This window comes from Epinephelus lanceolatus, chromosome 2 (assembly GCF_041903045.1).
Source record: "Epinephelus lanceolatus isolate andai-2023 chromosome 2, ASM4190304v1, whole genome shotgun sequence".
In the NCBI taxonomy this organism is placed as follows: domain Eukaryota; kingdom Metazoa; phylum Chordata; class Actinopteri; order Perciformes; family Serranidae; genus Epinephelus; species Epinephelus lanceolatus.
In genome coordinates, this window is record NC_135735.1 from 46,995,573 (window position 1) to 47,018,428 (window position 22,856).

The 22,856-nt window shown below is 40.1% G+C and overlaps 1 protein-coding gene across 2 annotated transcripts in view; it reads left to right on the top strand.

The window, feature by feature from the left end:
• Window positions 1-22,856, top strand: part of LOC117258481 (USP6 N-terminal-like protein) — a 44,235-nt gene that overhangs the window by 15,608 nt on the left and 5,771 nt on the right. Inside the window, exons 2-11 of one of the 2 annotated variants that reach the window (XM_033629446.2) lie at window positions 1,192-1,265; window positions 10,119-10,204; window positions 10,311-10,350; window positions 10,505-10,585; window positions 12,115-12,222; window positions 13,978-14,087; window positions 16,422-16,470; window positions 20,065-20,185; window positions 20,400-20,494; window positions 20,672-20,737. In XM_033629446.2, the coding sequence (XP_033485337.1) occupies window positions 1,200-1,265; window positions 10,119-10,204; window positions 10,311-10,350; window positions 10,505-10,585; window positions 12,115-12,222; window positions 13,978-14,087; window positions 16,422-16,470; window positions 20,065-20,185; window positions 20,400-20,494; window positions 20,672-20,737 (822 nt within the window). In that variant the 5' untranslated portion in view covers window positions 1,192-1,199. Of the gene's footprint in view, window positions 1-1,101; window positions 1,266-10,118; window positions 10,205-10,310; window positions 10,351-10,504; window positions 10,586-12,114; window positions 12,223-13,977; window positions 14,088-16,421; window positions 16,471-20,064; window positions 20,186-20,399; window positions 20,495-20,671; window positions 20,738-22,856 lie in introns of those variants that run through there. The other variant, XM_078162041.1, reaches the window with a different exon arrangement.

Here is a 22,856-nt window from a genome sequence, read left to right on the forward strand (position 1 = left end):
ATTCAGTCTTTAATGGGTTAAAGAGACTGGTTGCCATGGACACCGATGCACAGATTGAGTACATCAGTGGCTGAAAACTGACTGATCACTGATCATAAAGTCGAAATACTTACAGAAACCTATAAACCCTTTGGTCAAGTCGTTTCAGAGCGATCCAGACTTTTGATTTGTCAAAACTGACGTTAGACATCTTAATCATCCCAACAGCAGCACAAGACATGAGTAGCCTAGCTGTGACATGGGTCAGGGGCTTTCAGAATAAAATCATCTCTGCACTCCAATGTGTGAGGTGCAAAGCTCTGACAGGAGGGGAATACCCTCTGACATTCTAGATTAGAGGTGCATTTCCACAAAAAACTGTGACAATTTCTGTACCGGGAAAAAATAGTCATTTTTCAGGGAATTCGCTCAAAAAAGAGAACAATCGCAGGAAAAACAGAATGTGTGGCAACCCTATCCATCAGGGTTTTGATTAGAAATTAGGGAGAAATTAACATTTGCAAACAAGATTACATGTATACCTAAAGTCAACATGTAGCTACATGTAGCAGTGTATGTAATGTGAAGAATTGCAGTAGCGTGCCTTTGGGACAGATGATCATACAAAGAAATCCATCATGAGATGGTGTCAGCTTGTAACCAAAGCAGAAAAAACAGTGGAAACAGAATATTCAGATCGGTCTGAAGCCTGAGGTTTTTCTTCACAGGGATTACTTTTATATACATTTACCTCATTATATTGGTCATGTTAAATCTGACATTGTAACATTATATCAATGACAGAATTGAAGGAAAAGCATTGTAGGCCACCTTTAACTTAACCTAACAAAACTTATATGTCACTGTTGAGTTTTTAAAGTAATGTGATTTTATTTCCTTTTACAGTAGATAAAACCATATCCATTTATTTGGTTTTCTGCAACTCTGTTTCAAGCAAAATGATAAATTACACTATACACACCAAGTCCTGATAACTGTTTTTTTCCCTGTGTGATGAAGTCATTATAAACAAAGTGTGCTTCAGTTTCACAGTGTTGCCAGCTCATCCCGTTGGTTCGGAGGCCAACAGTCGCCCACATCTATCAGCTGTGTTCCTTTTTTTTTTTTTTTTTGAGTCAGCTTTGGTTATTGTTGTTGTTGTTGTTGTTGTTCAGCTCATGCAGCTCTTGCTTTCCTTTTCTCTCTCTGCAGATATTGACATGAAGAAAGACATTGAGACTCTAATAGCAGAGGAACGTGCTGATATCATCTTGAAATATGCTACGGTGAGTTTGTGCTTTTAGCACACAGAAACAGTGTCTTTTATTCAGTCCAGATGGATCATGTGGTTAAATATTTTCTACAGCATCGTTTTAGATTTATAATGGAGCACAGATGTATTTGATTATTTTGGATACATGAACTGTATTCAATTAAAGCAGCTGTAAAAATAGCTATTGAAATGTGTCTCTGATTTTATTGTGAAGTATTGTAACAAGAAGTCATATCATCCCAGCTTTAGTTAGCATCTATTGTTGATAATGTTATCTGCAGTCATCAGCGTTTTGTCGAATGAAAACATTTGTTGTCAGTGTTTTATAGTACTGCAGGCTGAGGAGGATTTGAGAAATGTGCCAGACATATGGCTACATTATCTCCTGTGATGTGTGTTGTTATTCTTTAGGAGCAAGAGTTCACACTTGGTTGATTTTGTGGTTAACAGGCACACTGAGATGTACGAAAGCGTAAATTCAAATGTGTGCAGTGTGGTTTGTGTGCAGTGCATTTCTGTATGTGTGGAGGACAATACTCTGTGAATGCGTGTGTGTACTGTAGTGTGGGTGGATGTGAGTAGTACACTGCCGGGGTACATTAATAACACATTGTGTAATAATATGTTTGTGCCTGTGGTTTAATGGGATTGGAGAATGATGACCAGAGATAGGAAATCTGACTGAAACTGAAACTAGCATTAAAACCAGGAATGAAAAACAAAAAAAATTGGTCAATAACTAAAACTAAATGGAGATGATGAAGTTTGCCTCCTTTCTTTTCAGTTTTAGTCTTGAGCCAGTCGCCCCAGTGAGTCTACTGTGTCCCATGTGTCCTACTTGTTAACGTGCCATCCTTCTCCATCCCCTGGGTCCGGACCTAGATGCTGCTCTATCCGGACCCAGACCTATAACCAATACATTTTGAGAATTATTAAATGTTGATAATGCGTTTCTTTTTTACCAAGTGCAGCATTGTAGCAATGCAGACCAGGAAACTCACAGACCACTGGCTTACTACTCAGCCAAATCAAACCAAATCTTTGCATTCCAGTAAGCACTGATGAGTGAGTGAGATACACACACAAGACAGAGCTAGAGATAACAGTAAGAGACAAGTGAGTCGGAGCAAAGTAATATCACATGGCCTGTGTTAAGTAGACGCTGAAAACAGAGCTTTTAATCAAGAATAAACAGACTCTAACATGTTCATTCTTTCTTTGGGCAGTTCAAATCTAGTATGTGTCATGATATGTTTCGAAACTGTGGCGATTATTAAAAGCAGTAATGTGAAGTGTCACCATGAGACAAAGCGCAGAGCATTTTTTCAGCAAACATACTCACTGAGGGCTCAGAAAATAAAATATGGCACTGAATCAGTGAATTATAACGCAAGTTAGCATTCAGAGGAGGGTGTGTTAGGGGGTTGTCCCCACCTGTTATAATTTAACATATTGCCTACTGAATATCTGATACTGATGTTGAGCCAATCACAACCAAAAACATCACCCTGTTTTTAGATTTTAAATAGCCTACACCTGCCCACACTGCACCCATCTTCATATCGATCTCACACTCTATGTAATCCTCAGTCCTGATCAAGATCCTGAGATGCTTAGACTCTTTCACTCATCAGTCCATCCAGGATGTTATGATGTTGCAATTGCAGTGAATAATGCAAATTCAGACAATCCCTGTGAATTCTGTGCAACCTTGCAATTTTGTCTAATCACCACAACTTACCCACAAATCTGACTTATGAAAAACGGGTAAAATCTCATTTCATTGGGGAGCTGCATGCAGCGAATTGATTTACTCACTGTGTTTATCATGAGACTACTGCTGCGAGACCAGAGCTCTGTGCCTGAGAGTCACACACACACTGTGACAAGGCTAACTGTTAGCATCACACGGGACACGGCTAATGTTACCCAATGGTTATAAGCAGGTTTAACAACAGAGTTAAGCAGTTTTGGTATCAGTGTGAGATTAGCGGCTCTTTGTCAGAATTTAGCTGCTGCTGCGGGACCTCTGCCCAGACGGCAAAATATGGGATGTGGTGCCCCACCTCCCCACCATCATAAATAGATTCTAATTCTGGGAGAAACACTGAAGGCAGGGAGCAGCAGCAAAGACCCCCTGGGAACAGAACAGAGCAGCATCAATGACAAACAGAAATGACATTGATAAGTCAGACACAACATGAGAAGGAGGAGCTGGGGTGGAGGCGGGTTGCAAAGCAGCTTGTAGAGAAAGCAGCAACAGTAGGCAGGCCAAAGCAGTTTAAACAGGGCGCCCCAAATGAGATTTACTAATTGGTTACATAGAGAGGAATCATGATATATCAGCTGACTCCCATCTATCAGTCAGCTGATCCATCAGTTGATTGGGCTGATTGAGATGAGCAATAGCTCGTAGCTGGGATGTGTGCGGTGGTTGACATCATGTCCTACCTGAACTAACACTATGTTCAATTAACCTTAATTTGGGGCAGAATCACAACTTTTTTTGCAATTTTACTTGCCCCCACAACAGTTCCAAAAACAGCCTGCACAATCCTGGAGGGACTGACTTTTGGTAGCTACCATAGACTGTATAAAGGTAGCAATCCAACCACAACCCAACAGTATCATGGCTTCAAATGTTGAGGAGCTGACTAGGGTTGCAACTGTATTTTCCTGATAGGAAAATTGATAGTTATCATACTGTGTACATTAGCTTATCTGTGATATTGAAAAAAATTGCAACTAAACAGATAATCTCAATTTTATTTTAGTTATTTGCAAAAGGGAGACTTTTTACACGTAATCCCTTAAAAAATCATTTCAAGTTTCAAAAATACTACTAAAATGTTTGTTCAACCAAAAATAACCCTTCCATTTTAAGTCCTTTAAGGGTCATTCAGACTGACAATAACTGCTATATTTTCTGAGACGGTTATTGTACTGTGAAAATCTCATACCATTGCAACCCTATAGAGCTGACTCTCATCCCAGCTACTTTACAACTCAGCTTACTGTCAGAAGCTCTTCATCTGCAAAAAGCAGTGATGCCATATTGAGATCACCATACTGGACACACTTTCCACAGGTCGACTGTGTCTACAGATTCATGAAAATCATGGAATTAGCATCAGTAGACACCCTCAGCACAGTCCAACACCTCCTCAGGATGCATTTGATTTGGACCAGAATACGCAAACACAACTCTCACTTTGGTTACTGTGAGCCATTCAGTAGTGTGCAACAGCCCCAGCATCCCACACTGTTACCTCACAAGATACAATGGAGGACATGTAGACTATATAGGCAAACTCTTGTGACCCCTCTGGTACCTGTAAACTGGAAAATCTTATAAAAAAAGTGGTTATTTTCTGCACATTAACAGCATGTAAGCAGCTACATTTTGGTTGGTTTGTGCGGGGGTCTGTCTTTTCTTCATTACATTTATGTTGGATCTCTCAGGTGTTTAGGCTGTTCTTTGTTTTTATACTTTGTACTGTAATACTCTGCACCTTTCTTCGACAGTTTTTGCACATTTCGGCATAAACTACCACTAATAAATGCATAGCTCTTTCATTTTAATTCAGAAATATAGCACATATTTTTTAAAATATTTTTCACGTTTTTATTATAACTTTATTAATCCTACATTTATGTCCCCTGATTTTTGCTATATATATATATATATATGTATATATATATATATATATATATATATATATTTCATGTTTTTTTAAAATATATATACTTTGTTTATGTTATGTCCTAATGCACCAAAGCAAATTTCTTTTATGTGAAAACCTACTTGACAATAAACAAGATCCTGATTCTGTTTTTATACATGTATTTAAGATGAGCATGAAAACAGATGGAAACATACTATATGTGAAAACAGTGACATGCATTATTTCTCTGTGTTTCTAGGTGTTTTGTCAAAATCTGCCAAGCAGCATCATGTTATCATGCATGACAGAAACAAACACTATCATATTCCATAATAAAAGCCATGATGCATCTTTGCTCGGAGCTCACCATGGTGAACATGCTGATGCAGAGTTGAACGGTGGAATGGAGACAGTGGCAGCCAGAGGTTAAATTGAGCTCAGCAGCTTGGGGCAGAGAGGTGGTATGGGGGGGTAGTGGTGGTGGGGGGTTTACTCTGTCTAGTCACAGCAACAACTGTGACACACTGTGTAGCGATTGACTTGACATTGACCTCTGGGGGCTGGCTGAAGGCCCGGTCATCGTGATTTCTGTGTCTGGATGCTGTTTTCCGGCCACATGCACAGCACAGTGCAGAGAGGAAGAGAGAGCAGGGCTGGAGAAAGATCAACCCCACACCACTGCTGTAAAAGCCTGCCACAGATACATGTAGGTTCAAGTCTTTTATGCAGGTTTCAGAAAGACCAAGCTAACCTTGCTTCACCTGTCTTGCTCTGACGCATCCTGCTCTCTGGCTCCCTCTTATTCTGCTGAAACGCATTCAAGGCCAGCAGATAATTTGAACTGTGAGTTTGTCATACACATATTAAACAAAAAAACAGAAAAGAAATACATTCTCTGAAAAAAAAGTTGATTCTTAGCCTTTTAAAATGGAGTGTTATGGCTTGAAAATGAATGCATTTCTTCAGTTATTAGCAACGCTGGACTGGATCTTTGCCCTATTTTCCCTTCTGAGCTTTTCTTACTGCATAATAGAATATCAACTGATCTGAAAACACTTAATCTGAAACTGCAGATGAAAGCTGAATGTCAGAAAACTAATGTAATATTAGATGATATGCATCATTTGCAAACATTTTGTCAAAGGTGTATATCGTTGGATTTATTTTTGCACTAGTCCTGATACACTACCTGAGTTTTAATGCCAATACATCAGCAATGTCTTTTGCAATGCCTTACCTTAAGATATAATTCAGTTTGTTTTTCTACAAAAACCTTTTCCTTTAAACAAAAGATGCCAAATTGATGCCAAATTTATGAAATGCTAAATGTTGTCTAGACATATGCAGCCTTACCTTTGACTATGTAAAATACAGTCTAAAACTGGCAAAATTTTGAGCTTGAAGGTTCATTGTAGTTGCAGGATAAGCAGTTTGAAAAAAGGGACCTTTTTTTCTGATGTTATAAGCAATGTCACATGACTACTAACCTCTGCTAAGAAGTTTTGGTAAAACCAGGCAACTGGACCATGACATTTTTGTCAAAGTTTGATTTAAATCCATAATTATTTGACACAGGTCAACACACATGAAGATGCTGCCTCTGTGCAGGCTTACATATACTCCTTTTCCACCCAAATTAGTGTGTGTACACACATTTTTTAAACACAGCAAAGCACGCTAAATATAGGCTACAGACGCCTTTCCTAATGCCAGCAGACTTAAGCCGGGTACACAGCTCTGCAGCAGACAAGCATACCTTTCTGGTTTTCTAGCTGGTGTGTCTTGTTTAACATCACGGATAGGCCGGTGTTGTGTCGAGGACTGTTTATCCCTCAAAATGTGTTTCCCCTCCGCCTAAACCTGACCCAAAACCTGAGGCCTATCATTAACCACCAAGGGGGGGCGCTACACATTAACAGGGGGGAAACACTATTTGATGGGGGACTGAATTTCAATTTCAACCCAAAAACAGGTTAGTAAACAGTAGAAAGCAGCACGGGGGCCAGTGAAAATGTGGTTACTTTGGTAAGTATATATATATAGGAGACTGATGGTATTTCGCGGTGGTGCGGCATTGCATCTTGCTGGCAAAGGGGCCACAAATAACTCACGTGGGTGTTGTATTTCCATCACTGCCGTTGGATCCGGAGCGGATAAATAATACCTGTAACTACCGCAGAGTCATTTCGCCCGGGTGTGAATGCTGATTGTAACCTTTCCTATTACATTAAAAAGACAGATGTTAGCAGGTGTTAGTCGGATTTTGTGCAGTAAGAAAGGGGCTATAGACGCCATGGGAATGTGATATCTTATCTGTCCTTCACCTGACCAGACATTTGATGCCAACCTTTGGTACTGGACAGTTTTTGATACCTATGTTTGTTACTGGAGAAGCATTTAGGTTTTATACCTACACCCAGCCCAAACAGCCATCCAGTTCTACAGAGCAGTGATACTCAACTTACAGCCGGAAGTTTCACAATGAAAATAACGTGAATTACACTGGGATTTTTTTTTTTTGTTCTATCAATGTAAAAAGGTTCCAGAGTGTAAAAAAAAACATAAAAATAGTATTTATTTATTTATTTATTTTAAACCACTGGAGGATCCTCTCGGTAAAGCAAGTTGAGTATCCATGCCACAGAGGCGTCTGAGTCCATAGCTAAAGGTTCAGTTCAAGAAAAATGACATTTAGTTTCTTCTTATATCTTAAACTGTGAATTGATTTATTTGTTGAATTCTATTTTTGAATTCAGTAGTACTAAATCATCATGACAGATTTATATTTATGTGGCATTGATCTCCTTCTGTAACACTCTGTGCCACTCCAAACACCCTCAGTGAGGAAGTATTTTTAGTCCTCTCACTTTCATGACGGTGACATCACTTGCAGTGCCTCCAGGGCTCAGAGTGCCAACTCAACCATGAAGAACCTGAACAGTTTGTGTATGCACACTCTGACCCTCTCTCCCCGTGCTGAGAGCAGGAGGCTGATTGGCTGCCTTCCAGACATGCAGCCAACCATGCAGCAGTGTTGTTATGCAGAGCGGTGTGAGAAGACCTCTGGTAGGCTGTCGAAGGATTAGTCCCCCCTCTGTTATGTCAACACTGGGACCACATTGAAGCCTAAATGGATTTTCCATGATACAGACATCACTCCTAAACTTTGTGCTGCTTAATGCAGATTCTGAATGCATGTTTGGGTTGGACGGTTCTACTGTAGAGAGCTACTTGCTGATACAGTTTGACTTATTACAGATGTTTATGTTTAAACCTTTTAGGGTTGTCAAAACTGTCACTGCTGCATTTAAGTATGCCTCCTGTTTTTGGGTGTGCATGTGCACTGTTATAGGTGTCTGACTGTGTGTAAATCTTAGTAAATGCAATGTAAATGGATGTGCATGCAAAAGCATATGTGCCAATGGTAATCAAAAAAATCGTATTCTTTTTAGCCATAGAGATGGCAGTGGTTTGGTGTGTCCACCTCTTTGATCATGATACATTTGACAACTATTGGATAGATTGCCATGAAATGTGGCCCAGACATTCATGGTCCCCAAAGGATGAATCCCAGAGACTTTGTGACCCTCCTACTTACCACTACCATTAGAGCAACATTTACACTTGCTCAACACTGCAGTTCATGACAAGATAGCTAAAACTAATGACCAAATGTCACAAGCTAACCATATTCATCACTGTTGTTACCATGAAACATAGCCTTGTAAAAGGATAGCATTAGCATGTGCTAACTGTTGATGCTTAACATGGTAACACTAACATTGTTATGTAGTGGTAAAATACACATCTACATTGCTGTTGTTAACATTAGCATGCAAACATGCTGAGCAGAATGGCTGAGCCTGAGTAAGAAGCTAAGGCTGATGACAGATGAGTTGAACCTGAGATGTCCTAAAATGGCTACCGTAGAGAGGATAAACCCTTCAGAGGAACAATAGCCTATGGCCTTTCTTTGAGCAACAGCATCAGGAAAACCCTCTCATTCTCTCCTCATTATTCATCAGAACAGCAAAATTGCCTTTTAATTATTTACCTACCCATCGAACAATAAACCTGCACAAATAAAACCAAAAAACAAACAAGTGAAAAAAAGGCATTTGCAGGTTGAGCCCGTTTTTTTCGGCCCAAACGGTATGTCTAAAAGTAATAACCACCTCACGTTGTTTCAGTCACATTTGCACACTGAATCCAAACTTTAGTCAGTCATTAAAGTTTTGGGAACAGGGTGGATTTTCTGTGTGTTTCGCATCCATCAGAAGCCTTTAGAGAGCAGTTTGACCAAGAATCAGGGAAGAAAATATGGCAGCGGGACACATCTGTGACAAGACAGAGGAGCAGGTCGCACAGTATCCTTTCATAACTCAAATAGCTCACTTTCAACAGGTCAGATAGTATTATTCAGGTGGATGATAATGAGGAGGAGGAGGAGGAGGAGGAGGATGTGGACCTGCACAGACACAGAGAGAGACAGTGTAGAAACAGAGACGGAGAACAGCTCAGCCCCTTCGTGTAGCTTTGGTGCCAAATGGAAGACACAGGGAGAAAGAGTGGCGACAGATAAATAACTCCAGTGGAGAGAAGCAAGAGAGGAAATGTGTCTTTCCATTTTGTCTTGCATTGTAAATTTTCACAAGGCATAGAGCAAAAAAAAAAAAAAACACATTGGACTCAGTGTGCAGGGTTTTTTGCATTTTTGGGATCTTTTCAGATGATGGATTAAAAAAACACATCGGAAAAAAAACACAGTGTGCAAAGGCCTTGATTCTTAAAGCACCTGCAAAGGGTCAACTGTGCTGCCAAGCAAATAGCATCTCGGTGCTCCTGTGCTATTTGAAATGTTTTTTAATTGGGTAATATGCACACATTAGGTCAACAGTCTTTATGCAAATGAACCTCACTACAAAAACAGTCCAATTCACAAAGATTACTGTGAATAGCCACACACAGTTACAGTGAAATTATTAGCTTCTTTGGATAGTTGGTGCTAACTGAAGCACGTTTACTGTGTAAGAGGTGTCACGCCCAGACTTAGGGACTAACAGAAGTTAGCTTTGGAAGTGGGTGTCACTGAGGCTACAAAATTCATTTTTTGACAGGAAAGTTCAGTTGAACACTTTCTACTTGTATTGTGTGCATGCATATTTTTCTGTGTGTAACGCTGTGTGTGTTTGTGTCTGCAGGGCAGGCAGGGTGGGGTGGAGATTGACCCGTGGGAAGATGCTGACTACAGTATCTACAAAGTCATCGACCGCTTCGGCTTCATGCAGTAAGACTGGGATTGTTTTCCTTTTCACATTGGGGACAGCAGTCCTTCCAGTTGGTGGATCCATGTGGTGATCACTGATGGTTTGTGTCTTTTACTTTTTTTCCAGCGAAGACGAGCTGCCAGCCCTGACTGCACATGAAGAAAAGGTAAAGAAAGAAACAACACAAAGCTCTAGAGCTAATGGTCATAAAAAAAACTCTGTTCAGTGAGCAGAGATGGAAGTCAACTGCATTTAAAGTAGAGCAGCAGCAGTAGGTTGCCAGCAATGTATGTGCTCACCTGTTCCTCTCTCCTTCCCAGAGGAAGCAGCTTGAGATAGAGAGGGCGGAGAAGTGGCTGAAGATGGTGAAGAAGTGGGACAAATACAAAAACAGCGACAGGGTGAGTAACAGGCCGCACGTACCAGACCAAATACGTCTGATAATTCTGATTTAAATTGGCTTCATTGCTGGAGAGTTGCTGACAAGTATGTAAAGTGGGGGCTGGTTTCCATGTGGTCAGTGAGACCTGTAACTATTAGGTCACACAATGAATCACAGCAGTACTGTTGGTGTTGAGTCCAATTACAGTTCACTGAATTCCTACATGCTCACTCATTCTAACGTAACCTCTAAAATATGAGGCAAACTAGAGGATATTTGGAGAAGGAAACCTCCAACCACACTCAATAGTTCTCTAAATCTCACTCAAAAACATGACTATTCTTACATTATAAATTATTATCACTGTCTAATACATTAAAGCTCCACTAATATTTCTCAAATTAGCTCCTTTCAAAGTATACATAAACCCTATGCAATGTGAATTAGTTGCTTGTGACAAGCCCACAGTGGAATACCAACTCTGCAGCTCTGTAGAGCTCTTTAGCCTGTTTAGGCTGCTAGATTTGGTTTTGTTTCAATCTCAGCAGCACTCTCACTTCCAACAGCAGCAGGCAGCTTATTTTCAACACAGCAGCCGCCCTCTTGGTTTCTCGGATAAACTGACTGAACACTACCTGAAAGTGGAGCATTTAGCAGCTAAAGAGCCCGATATCTTTCACAGGAAACAGAGCTATAAGGAGAATTAGATGTATATTTTTCTAATGATCATGTGTGTGTGTGTGTGTGTGTGTGTGTGTGTGTGTGTTGTAGATGAGTATATCAGCATTTTGATGAGCTGGACAGTCAGAGGACACAGATCAGGGATAAGTCATCCAGAAACTATAGATTGACGAGGACAAAATAGAAAAATAATATTTTTTTCAATGGTCTATTGAACCAGTTTCTCCTCCATTGTTTACCAACTGTAAACTTGTTGCAGTGACCATTACAGAAGACCTGCGTCTCAAATCATCTGATTGGACAATGGGAAAAGAGTGGAGATGATGTGGGGCACTTTTCTGCTCTACTTTTTTCAACTTGGGTTCAGAGCGCTCCGGCACATATGCTAGTTGCCTAGGGTGCAGAAACGCGAGGTGCAAGCAAAAAGTTTCAGTCTTTTTAAAAACAATTGCAAAAAGCCGCCTCCAGCTGCTAAAACACTTTCTGCATGACTGGGGCTTTATTCAGTGTTTTTAAGGGTTTAAAATACTGGGTCCATTTGTTTTGGAGAGGAGGGGAGCTCTGCTCATAATTTAGCCCCTGGTAAAAACCTCCTGAATGTCTGGATCTTAAGTTGTCAGAGAAAAAAGGTGAGCAGTGACTTGATCCAAGTTTGACATACACATACAAACCTGCTCATCTGTATGCTCATTGAATATGTTTCAAATGTGAAAAAGTTTTGCTTTGTTCCTGTGAATAGTGTCGTAGGCGAACCGTAGGCGGTTAAACTTTCCGGTGACTCACACTTCACAGCATCAGCTCTCTCAAAGACCTCTTGGCTTTTTTATTCACTCCGTTTTTATGTCTTCTCCTGCTCTCTGCTGTCAGATGGTGAAACGGGTGTACAAGGGCATCCCCCTGCAGCTCAGAGGCCGGGCCTGGGCTCTGATGCTGGATGTGGAGAGAGCAAAAACGGAGAACGAAGGCAAATATGAGGTGTGAACTCCATAATGTCAAACAGCCTGCGCAAAGTTTGTGAAATGAATCTCTGAGTCTCTTTGAAAATACAAATAATGTTCTCTGTGCATAAAAAAATGTCTGTTGTATTCATGCACACTCCAAACATTTTTTTAAACTATTAGCTTTAAACATTAAGCCTCCCTGTGGATAAATGTGGAATGAGCTACTAAAAAAGCTACATTTCCATCACTTCCGCCAGGACTATATGTCTCTGATTAGCTTGCCTGGCAGATGGGCACTTCTGAACACATCTGAACTGACATGTATTTAACCTTCCACCCATCACAACACTAGCCAGATTAACAATATATACAGACAGACCTGGCTTTTCACCAAAGTGGACTGGATTATGTTAGTGAGAGGAAAATAAACACAGGGAGATGTGATGGAGATTAGGAAATTATTAAATCAACATGTTTTGATATTTTATACACGTTTTAGCACATTTTTCAGTTTTTTTATCTAAGGTAAAATAAAAATACACTAATGCTCTAAATTTAGAGGTGCATCAATTTATTACCCAATATCACAAAATAAAGATTACTTTATGTTATATCAAATTATTTTGATACGTGTGAGACTTAAAGGAATACTTTACTTAATACGTGTATAGATCAGTTACTCACCCTGTCTTACACTGAATTTGTGAAGAAAACACAAATCTTGCATGCCGCCATGGTGACCGAAGAATCTGAAAACTGAGAAAATTCTTGATGAACTGCAGTAAAAGCAGTCCACTTGTAACAACAGCAAAACTATATCAAAACATCCGTTTACAGACTCTCACACAACTCACACAATGTAATCCAAGTCTCATTTATGCAGTTGTATGCTCTGTACTTCACAGACAGTGTATTTCAACGTGGAACTGAATTAAAAGTGAAAGTTATCTATACTCATTTCAAAACCAGACTCCACTGACAAAAACAGTAATTTAACCTGAACATGGAGGCTGCTGGTTTACTGCTGCCATGATCAGTTAGTTTTCTTTTTTGCCTTTAATCGATAGGAAAGCAAGGTGTGGGGTGGGTAGAGAGGGAGGGAGCGACATGCAGCAAGGGGCCACTGGCTGGAATTGAACCCGGGCCGCTGTGGCAACAGCCTTGTACATGGGGCGCCTGCTCTATCCACTAAGCCACTGATGCCCCGGCAATTTGGATCAAGTAAAGTCACAAAATAAAACAAACTAACATACTGATTTAGCCAGCGGAAGAACAGCAACTCCCATGTTCTGCAAGTTTAAATTATTGTTGTAGTCAATAGAGTCTGGCTTTGAAGAGAGCATAGGTAAGTTTCACTTTTAGTTCGGTTTCTCATCATAAAGCGCTGTTAGTGAGATACTGTGCATATGACTGCATGAGACTTGGATTATACTGCACTTGTTGTTTGATATTTATAACACATTTTTTTAAATACAGATTTGCTGTTATTAAATAAATATGTACCCCTTTTACTTAAATTCATATAAAAAAAATTCTTTATGACTTTAATGTAAAACATGGTGAATATTTCATATGCAAATGATCATTTTTAGGGTTAAGTGTTCCTTTTATGTGCAGACAGAAACTACTGAATATAATACATTTCTGGAAAGTGATATTTTTTTTCAAATATGAGATACATTCTTTTAAGTCTGTAATTAAAATTTAATGAGGTACATTATTTTTGAGTCACTAGCTCTTGTGACTGTGTGAGCCGTCCTTGTTGACTTAGCTCTTTGTTTCCACTCAGACAATGAAGGAGCAGGCCAGACTGTACTCATCTGAGATCAAACAGATCGACCTGGACATCAACAGGACCTTCCGAAACCATATCATGTTCATGGATCGCTTTGGAGTCAAGTAGGTTTCACAGTGTACAGATGCAAAGCACTTTTCAGTCTGATTTTCCATCTTTAATTGATTACCATTAAAGATCTCAATCACTTTACTGAAAACATGTTTGTTTCTTGACTGCTTTGCTTTGACATCAGTGAGGTTTAACTCATAAGGAATTAAAAGAGAGCAGATCAATTGTCATAGTTCTGGAATGTCTTGTTGTGTGTCCACGTACTTTTGGCTACATTTTGTATATCACAGTGCTCATTTCCAGGTCGCAGAGTTCACCAATTTGAATTTAAAAACACAAACTGTTCCACATCTGTGGTGGAGACTTTGATTCTGTGACCTCAATGTGAACTGAGTGTGAGAGAGGTGGGAAGGCTGTGTTCTGGATGGCGTTGGGTTTGTGTGGAATCTGATCCCGTCACAGAGTGATGTCACTGACAGTTTAACAGACCACAGGCCTGTTCGGGAGCGGCAGTGGAAAGTCTTGGGCAGCAAAATGTTTCAATATTTAACAGGAGTGGAGCGGCCCTGCAGAAATGAACCTTTTTATAGAGACAGAGAGTAGCGTCTGTGCTGTAGAGCTGTGTTCTCTGTTTCTGTTCTTTATGTTGTATGTGTTCAGTGCTCTCTGTGTCTGTTTCCTTTGGGTTCGCTGTGTTCCCTACACACTTTGAAGTCTGTGTTTTGTTGTCTTTTCTTTCCTGCTTTCTGTTTTTTCTGTAATCTTTGACTTCTACATGCTCTGTTCTATTTTCTGTTTTGAGTTCTCTATCTTCTGTTTTCTCCATGTTCTTTGTGTTCTCTCTGTCATTTTTTTACTCCCTACTTTGTGTTCTTTGTCTTCTGTTTATCCTGTTCTGTGTTCTCCTAATCATTCCATTGTCTTTATGTTCTTTGTCTTCTCTGTCTTCTTCTCTTTTTTCCTCTGTGTTTTTTGTTCTCTGGGTTCTGTTTTCTGCTATTTGTGTTTTATATGTTAAGTTTTTTTTTCTCTCTAATTTATATTATTTATGTTTTTTTATGCCTCTGCACCGGCAATAGCCACGGCCGGAGGCATTATGTTTTCGGGTTGTCCGTCCGTCCATACGTGCGTCTGTCCTTCATTTGCATATCCATCCTTCCCATTCTTGTGAACGTGATATTCCAAGAAAACTTTCAAGAAATTTATTTTAATATGGCACACATGTCCAATTGGACTCAATGATGAACAGATTTTGGTGATCACAGGGCAAATGTCAAGGTCATTATGATCTTGTTTGTCTCATTCTCGTGAATTGAATGTGATACCTGAAGAACACCTTGAGGGATTTTTTTTTTTTTTTTTAAATTTGGCACAAACGTCTACTTGGACTCAATGACAAACTGATTACATTTTGTTGACCAAAGGTCAAGGTCACTGTGATTTTGTATTTTGCCTCATTGACATATACACAGTATCTCAAGAGCACCTTAACAGATTTATTTTTTTTAATTTGGCACCAGCATCCGCTTTGATTCAAGGATGAAATGATTAGAATTTGGTGTCAGAGGTTTTCTGACACTTTTCTGGCTATTATTCAAATTCATATCTCAGGAACAGAAGGGAAGGAGAGACATTTGGTCAGATACTGAATTGGTGACTCTAATCTTGGGTGTGCACCTTGAAACTGTGCTGACTGTATAGATCTTCTGTGCATCCATCACAGACATGGATGTAAACTGTAACTACAACTTGATGAGTTCACGAAGGCATACACCTACAAGGCAGTTCTGGTTTCTCTGTGTTTTGCAGTGTCTGTGTTGTGTGTTCTTCATGTTTTCTGCATTTCATCTTCATTTTGTCTCACAGGGTCACTGTGTTTCAGATAGTTTGTCTGTTTGTAACACTGTCCTGTTTAAACAGTGCAGAGTGACACCTCCTGTGGACAGCACTACAATCTGAACTGCAGCAGTACATCTGAAGTCTCTGGCTGTGTCTGAATCTTTTCACATATTTACCATTTACCATTCAATACACAGGGAATCCTGTATACAGTAGAAGACTATATACTAAACCCAGTTTTTACTTTTACTTATACATGTTGTATTGTCGCAACACATTATGGTAGTTAGCTTTTAGTAACCATAGAACATTAGGCACTACTTTTTATTTTTCACTGTGGGATAATATCCCACTATAAAGTCCACTGTGTGTGTTTAATAATTCTCTCTAGACATGTGGACAACAATTAAATGGCAGACACATGGGCCAAACTGGACACAAATATGTGTCTCATCATTCCAGAATTTTGTGAATAAGTCACTCTAACTCACTCTCAAATCTTTCTTCTTCTCTCATCTTGTTTCCTTGTCATTCTCTCTTCTCTACAGGCAGCAGTCTCTTTTCCATGTTCTTTCTGCATACTCGGTCTACAACACAGTAAGTAGCTGTTATTCCTTCCTCACAGAAAACACTGAAATACCAGTTTAATTTGATTTAACTGATAAAAATCTGGATTCTATTCTGAGTTTTCTTTTCCTTAGCCGAGCAGAGACTTTATGTGCTTGTTTCCCGCGAGTAGCTCATTCTGTGACAGTGTTCAGCTCAGTGTAGAGAATCAAAGCCTGCTGATACAGTGCTCTTACTGTATGTATCCAATTACCAGCCTGCTTTCAGAGACTGCAGGCAGGACTTTATTATCATGGCACTTTGAAATCAACAGCTGGTGGGAAACAAATCGCATGGAAGTGGAGAGAACAGGGTTTCTACTGGAGGTGGCTTTAAAATCATGCTGGTTATAATTTTCAGCTATTGAACGGTTCTACATATGAGATTCTGAACATTATTATGTCACCAAACCAGTATTTGCTATATAGTGGAGTGATGGCATCCTGAGCAAAGAATGACATCACACTCCTTCTGTGTGTGTTGCAATCAGAGCTTTTCTGTTCTTTGCTTTGGTAGCCGAGCCAGCTGCCCACACACAGTAGTGCATTTGAGTCCCTGCTTTGAAACTATTGATCTTCCCCACACTTATAAAGAGAATTAGGGCTCATTTATGCTTAATGCTAGATATGGAGATGGATGGAGCCTTCTGTGTGTACTCTGCGTTCATTTTGTCAGTATTTGTGCACGTTTTCTGAAAGCTTAGGGATATGGATAAAATGGAGCAGCACTGCTGGAGATCATGTAGGCAGTGTAACAAAGGGAGATATGGTCGTAGGAGATGACGAAGAAATACAAATAATAGTGGAATGGAATGACTTGGTAACACAGTGAAAAAAATTATCTGTCCACATGTTGGGATGTGGACAGATGTGGACAGCCATGTAACAACCATGTATATTTGTTGTTCATGTTCTGTGTCAACTTAAGCCTGTTACATGCATTATCTGTTTTCAAAATACACTGCCGTTTTCACAGGAAATGCACAGTTTACATTTTAAGATAAAAGCACTAACACAGTGAATTGCCTTTTTTTTTACTTTCATCAGCACGTGCACATGGTTACTATTTGCCTACACGCGGTGTGTGGTTGAGTTTAGGCAACAAAAGCAGTTTGAGTTTTGGCAAAAATAACAGGGTTTGGCTTTACATTCATACAGGAAGTGAACACCGGCCTCCCAGGTGAAAGTTGATGATTGTTGGACCCATCTGCTACCCCCCCACCCGCCCTTCTCAGACTTTCACCGAGTTAGCATTCGTTGTTGTCCCAGCACGTTTCCCCCGACACTGCTGTTAAACAATAAGAGACTTGACTCTGCCCTCTAGTGCCATCTATTGGCTGTCTCTATGACATCATAAAAGACAAATGGATGTATGAGGGCCGTGATGTTTACAATGCTTGAAAATGACATATCTATTTTCATACATAAAGGTAGTAAATGAGCCTTAAGAGAGTGACCCTCTGCACAGCAAGATGGCAGAGCGCAGTTCAAAGCTCTCAGCTGAAGAGTGAAATATACTGCATTGCTAGTGGTCTAAACATTCAAATCATCAAACTTTAGCTACCTTGAGCTTATTTTACTTGGCATTAGCAGGACAGCCAGCCAGCTTAAAGGTACATAGATTTCATTCGGCAGGTCAAAGTAATATCCCCGTACTAAGCTGAAAATTGTACTAATGTTACTAAAATCTGTACTCTGAACCCTAAGTTAATATTCCAACCAACTAAACAATAGCCAAGATGTACATCCTCTTGTCTGCCTGTTTTAGAGTATTTGTCACTTCTTATTCTTTCACTCAGAGATTTTTTTTCACCTGTAATATTTTCAGCTAGATAACCTACATGTGTGTACAATCAGAAACCACTAAAAGTTTATCAATAGAGAAAACTTCTCCTTCCAACCTTTCAGGAAAACGACGATCATCCTAATACATGCGCCCCAACAAAACAAACAAACAAACAACAAAACCAGACTGAAAATGGAGAAAATCTGAAACAATTGCATAATAAGTCTGTGGAGCATAGGCGAGTAGTTGTTGGACCCTTATCAGAGCTGGCCATTGCTACGCTATGATTGGCCAGGCTGCATTTGAGGGGCAGGAATCAGCAACAACATCCATATTTTGAAACATTGTCAACTGTCATGGCTACACAGAAGTCTGGACAGACATGGATGTAAATGGTTAGTGCAACTTGACTGGTTTACGGAGGCATACAGCTGTGAGGTGGTAATTCCAGTTAATCTCGTTGTGTGTTCAGGGGTCGCTTTCTCTCTCTTTGTTTTGGTTATGCTGGTACTCTAGTGCAGCATGTAGTGAATCTAAATCTTTTATAAAGAGCCTTTAACTGAGAACCAAGAAAATTGTACCATCACGCAACATCAATAATATTGGTACAAACTGTGGTTCAGGCCTGGGGTGAGGTGGTTTATAAAAACATGATACTTTTAGTCTGTCCCCAACTTGAAAAGCTGCTACAAAGGATAATAACACAGACTCTCCACCAGGAATTTGTATACCAAAGGTGATGAGTCACCAAGATTCTAATACATCTCATCTTGTGATCAATGTACAATAGTCAGCACTCAACATTGGTTGTCAGGAAACGCTGTCAAACTCAGCTCACATCCCAGCTACATCAGTTGATCTCAAGCAGCCCAATCAACTGATGGATCAGCTGATTGATGAAAGAGAGTCAGCTGATAGATCACATGATTCCTTTCTGTGCAACCATTTGGCAGATTTCATTCAGAGCACCCTATTTAAACTGCTCTGGTCTGCCTACTGTGGCTGCTTCCTCTGCAAGCCACTTTGCAACCCGCCTCCACCCCAGCTCCTCCTTTTCATGTTATGCCTGACTTGTCAATGTCATTTCTGTTTGTCATTGATGCTGCTCTGTTCTGTTACTGCAGGGGCTTTGCTGCTGCTCTCCTTGCCTTAGGCTTTCCATGTAGGTGCATGGAAGGGCAGTGAGGTTTGCTCTCTCTGCCTCAGGCTGTCTTTGTATGCATGTGGAAAGGCAGAGAGGTGTGCTTTCTCCACCTTAGGTTTTCTGCACAGGCCTGAAGAGAGACACAGAGGCCCCAGAGCAGAGTTATTACTATATGTAATACTGCAAATGGAAATAAAGTTTTCTTTGACTAAAATGGTCATGACTGAACTTAGATTGTTCATCTTTGTTTAAACAACTTGAAATGTCAGTACATTTAAACCCAACTTCCCCTTTAAAAATACTTGTTTTTCATTACACAAAACAAAAACAATACTTCCTGTATGTAGCAAACATTAGCATCACCCTATGCTATGTAGATGGTGATATAGGAAGGTGCACAGCATGCAGAATAATTCACAGAGGTTTCCACAGCTACATTACCACAGTCCCTCTTTTGTGGACGACAGAGAAACACAGCTTTGCTGTGAATAGGGATGTCCACTCTGTACATTTTATTTCCATGAGATAACTAAAGGTTACTGATCCTGTGCCACACTGTGTCAACTCACAGCCAGTTCAGTCAGGAGTAAAACAGTTCTGCAGCAGTGGAAAAAGCCCAAGTGGGCTTGTCTTTCATTTTATCCTGTTGCCTGCAGGAGGTGAGCTACTGCCAAGGGATGAGTCAGATCGCTGCCCTGCTGCTGATGTACATGAACGAGGAAGACGCCTTCTGGGCGCTGTCACAGCTGCTGACCAATCAGAAACATGCTATGCATGGTAAGACGTCACAGTCAACTGATCTAACCATGAAAATAAAGGCATGTTTTCGGGACGAAGTGCTACTAAGAAAAATAAATAAATAAATGTTGAAGTCATTTTTTTCTCTCAGGGAAGTGTAACTGATTACAGGCAGCTTGTCGAGCATGAGTTGGACTCCTATTAAGTGGGATTAAGAAGTGCCTCTCTGCCCTCTCCTCTCTTTCCTCTGAAGGATTTTTTGTTCCCGGATTTCCCAAACTTCAGCGATTCCAGGCACATCATGATCAGATTATTTCCAAACTCATCCCCAAGCTAAAGAAACATCTGGTGAGGACACAGTCACACGAGAGTTTCATAACAGACCATGAGGGCAAAGAAACAACAATGCAGCAAGGATTCAAATTTGGGGTGACATTAAAGTGATTCACTGGCAGTTTGATGCCTTGTAGATATTTGCTGATTCTTTCTCATTTTATCAACACCTCTCTGTCTCTCTCTCTGCAGGACAGAGAGCAGATGTCTGCAGGGATTTACAGCACGAAATGGTTCCTGCAGTGTTTCATTGACAGGGTGAGGAACCTACTTGATTGATGCATTCTATCTTCATCCACTTCCCATCTGTCACTGTGTGTCTCACCTCCAGTTAATAACACAATTACATCACATTTAAAGTATACAATTGGACGGACGCTCAGAGCAGCTTGTCAGGCCGGTCATCTTACTTCATTATCTGAAGATAACAGTGCTAAACTTTAAAGTGTTTGATTAAAATAAATCTGATGTTTTGATGATATCAGCACCTGAGACAACTCTTGCCATATAATCCGAGTCTCATTTACTGAATAGCAGATTGCAACCAGCTAAAAGACCCAGCTAGAATTCCTTCAGTGTTTGTTGTTCAGGAGGTTTTTTCTGGGAGCTAATTTATCTGCAGAGGTCTCTTCCTCTCCAAAATAAACAGACCAGGTGATAAAAACTGGTAAAAAAAACACTAACTAAAGCAGTTTTAAGTTACAAATCAGCGTATCTCTGATGCTGTTTGGCATCTCGGTAGATGGGCAGCTCGCCCACCATATGCTATCGTATGCTCACCTTTTTCTGATTCATACATTCAGGAAGTTTTTTTACCGTAAGCCAAATTATTATCATTCCTCTCCAAAACAAACGCGACTGGTGATTTAAACTGGTAAAACCACTGAATAAAGCAGTTTTATGTTAAAAATCTGTGCATCTCTGACATTTTTTGGCACGCCGGTGCGGGCGGCTCGTCCACCATTTGCCAATGTGTGCTCACCTTTTTTTCTACAATAACTTCCAGAAGATCAGGAGGTTTTTACCAGGATCCAAATTATCCAGAGGTCTCTTCCTCACCAAAACATATAGACTTAATGATTTAAACAGGTAAAAATACTGACTGAAGTAGTGTCACATTACAAACTGGTGTAACTCCAATGCTACTTGTTGCTGATGGGCTTTTAACTACAGTGGCCAAAGGGAAAATGGCCCCATCTAGAGCCAATGCTTGATTTGTCCATTCTGGGCAACAATAGAAACATGGTGGTGCAATATAGCAGTCTCCATAACTAAGGACCCAATTCACAACAATTCATTCTAAGCTAACAAAAACACAATGATTCTTATTTTAGTGTGATAATACAATAAAGAAAACATACATATTATATTATATAACATTTCTGCCAATTTATCCCTCTAAATCCTATACACTGGACCTTTCAATGGTAAGGTTTTAGCGAAAATGCAGAGGTTTGTGAAGTGCTGCGCATACGACTGGTTAAATGAGACTTGGAACATACAGCACGAGTTGGGTGATAGCTTGTAAACAAATGTTTTTTTTTGGGCTTTTTAGCCTTTAATGGATAGGACAGATAAGTGTGAAGGGGGGAGAGAGAGAGAGAGAGAGAGAGAGGGAGAGGGAGTGACATGCAGCAAAGGGCCACAGGCTGGAGTCGAACCCGGGCCACTGCGGCAACAGCCTTGTACATGGGGCGCCTGCTCTACCACTAAGCCACCGACGCCCCGTAAACAAATGTTTTGATATAGTTTTGCTGCTGTTAAACACAGCCCCCTATGAGTCCAATTCATCAAGAATTTTCTAATGTTTTTGATTCTCCATTCACCGAAGAGGCATGTGTGTGGTTGTGCTGCTGCCGTGGTCCTGCCTGATGCCTCCTGCTGCTGTTATCATTAGTCATACTTCTGCTGTTATTATACACATATGATTATTGCCACATATGTACACTATCAGATATTAATATATACTTTGAACATATTGTACCACAATAGCCTGTAATGTTAATTATATTATTACTTTCATTATTGCTGTTGTAAGCTACTGTCATTATCGTCTGTCCTACATCTCTCTCTCTCTCGCTTTCTGTCTCATTGTGTCATACGGATTACTGTTAATTTATCATGTTGATCTGTTCTATACGACATCTATTGCACGTCTGTCCGTCCAGGAAGAGGGATCCCTCCTTAGTTGCTCTTCCTGAGGTTTCTACCGTTTTTTTTTCCCCCGCTAAAGGTTTTTTTTGGGGAGTTTTTCCTTATCCGCTGTGAGGGTCATAAGGACAGAGGGATGTCATATGCTGTAAAGGCCTGTGAGGCAAATTGTGACTTGTGATATTGGGCTTTATAAATAAAATTGATTGATTGATTGATGTGGAAA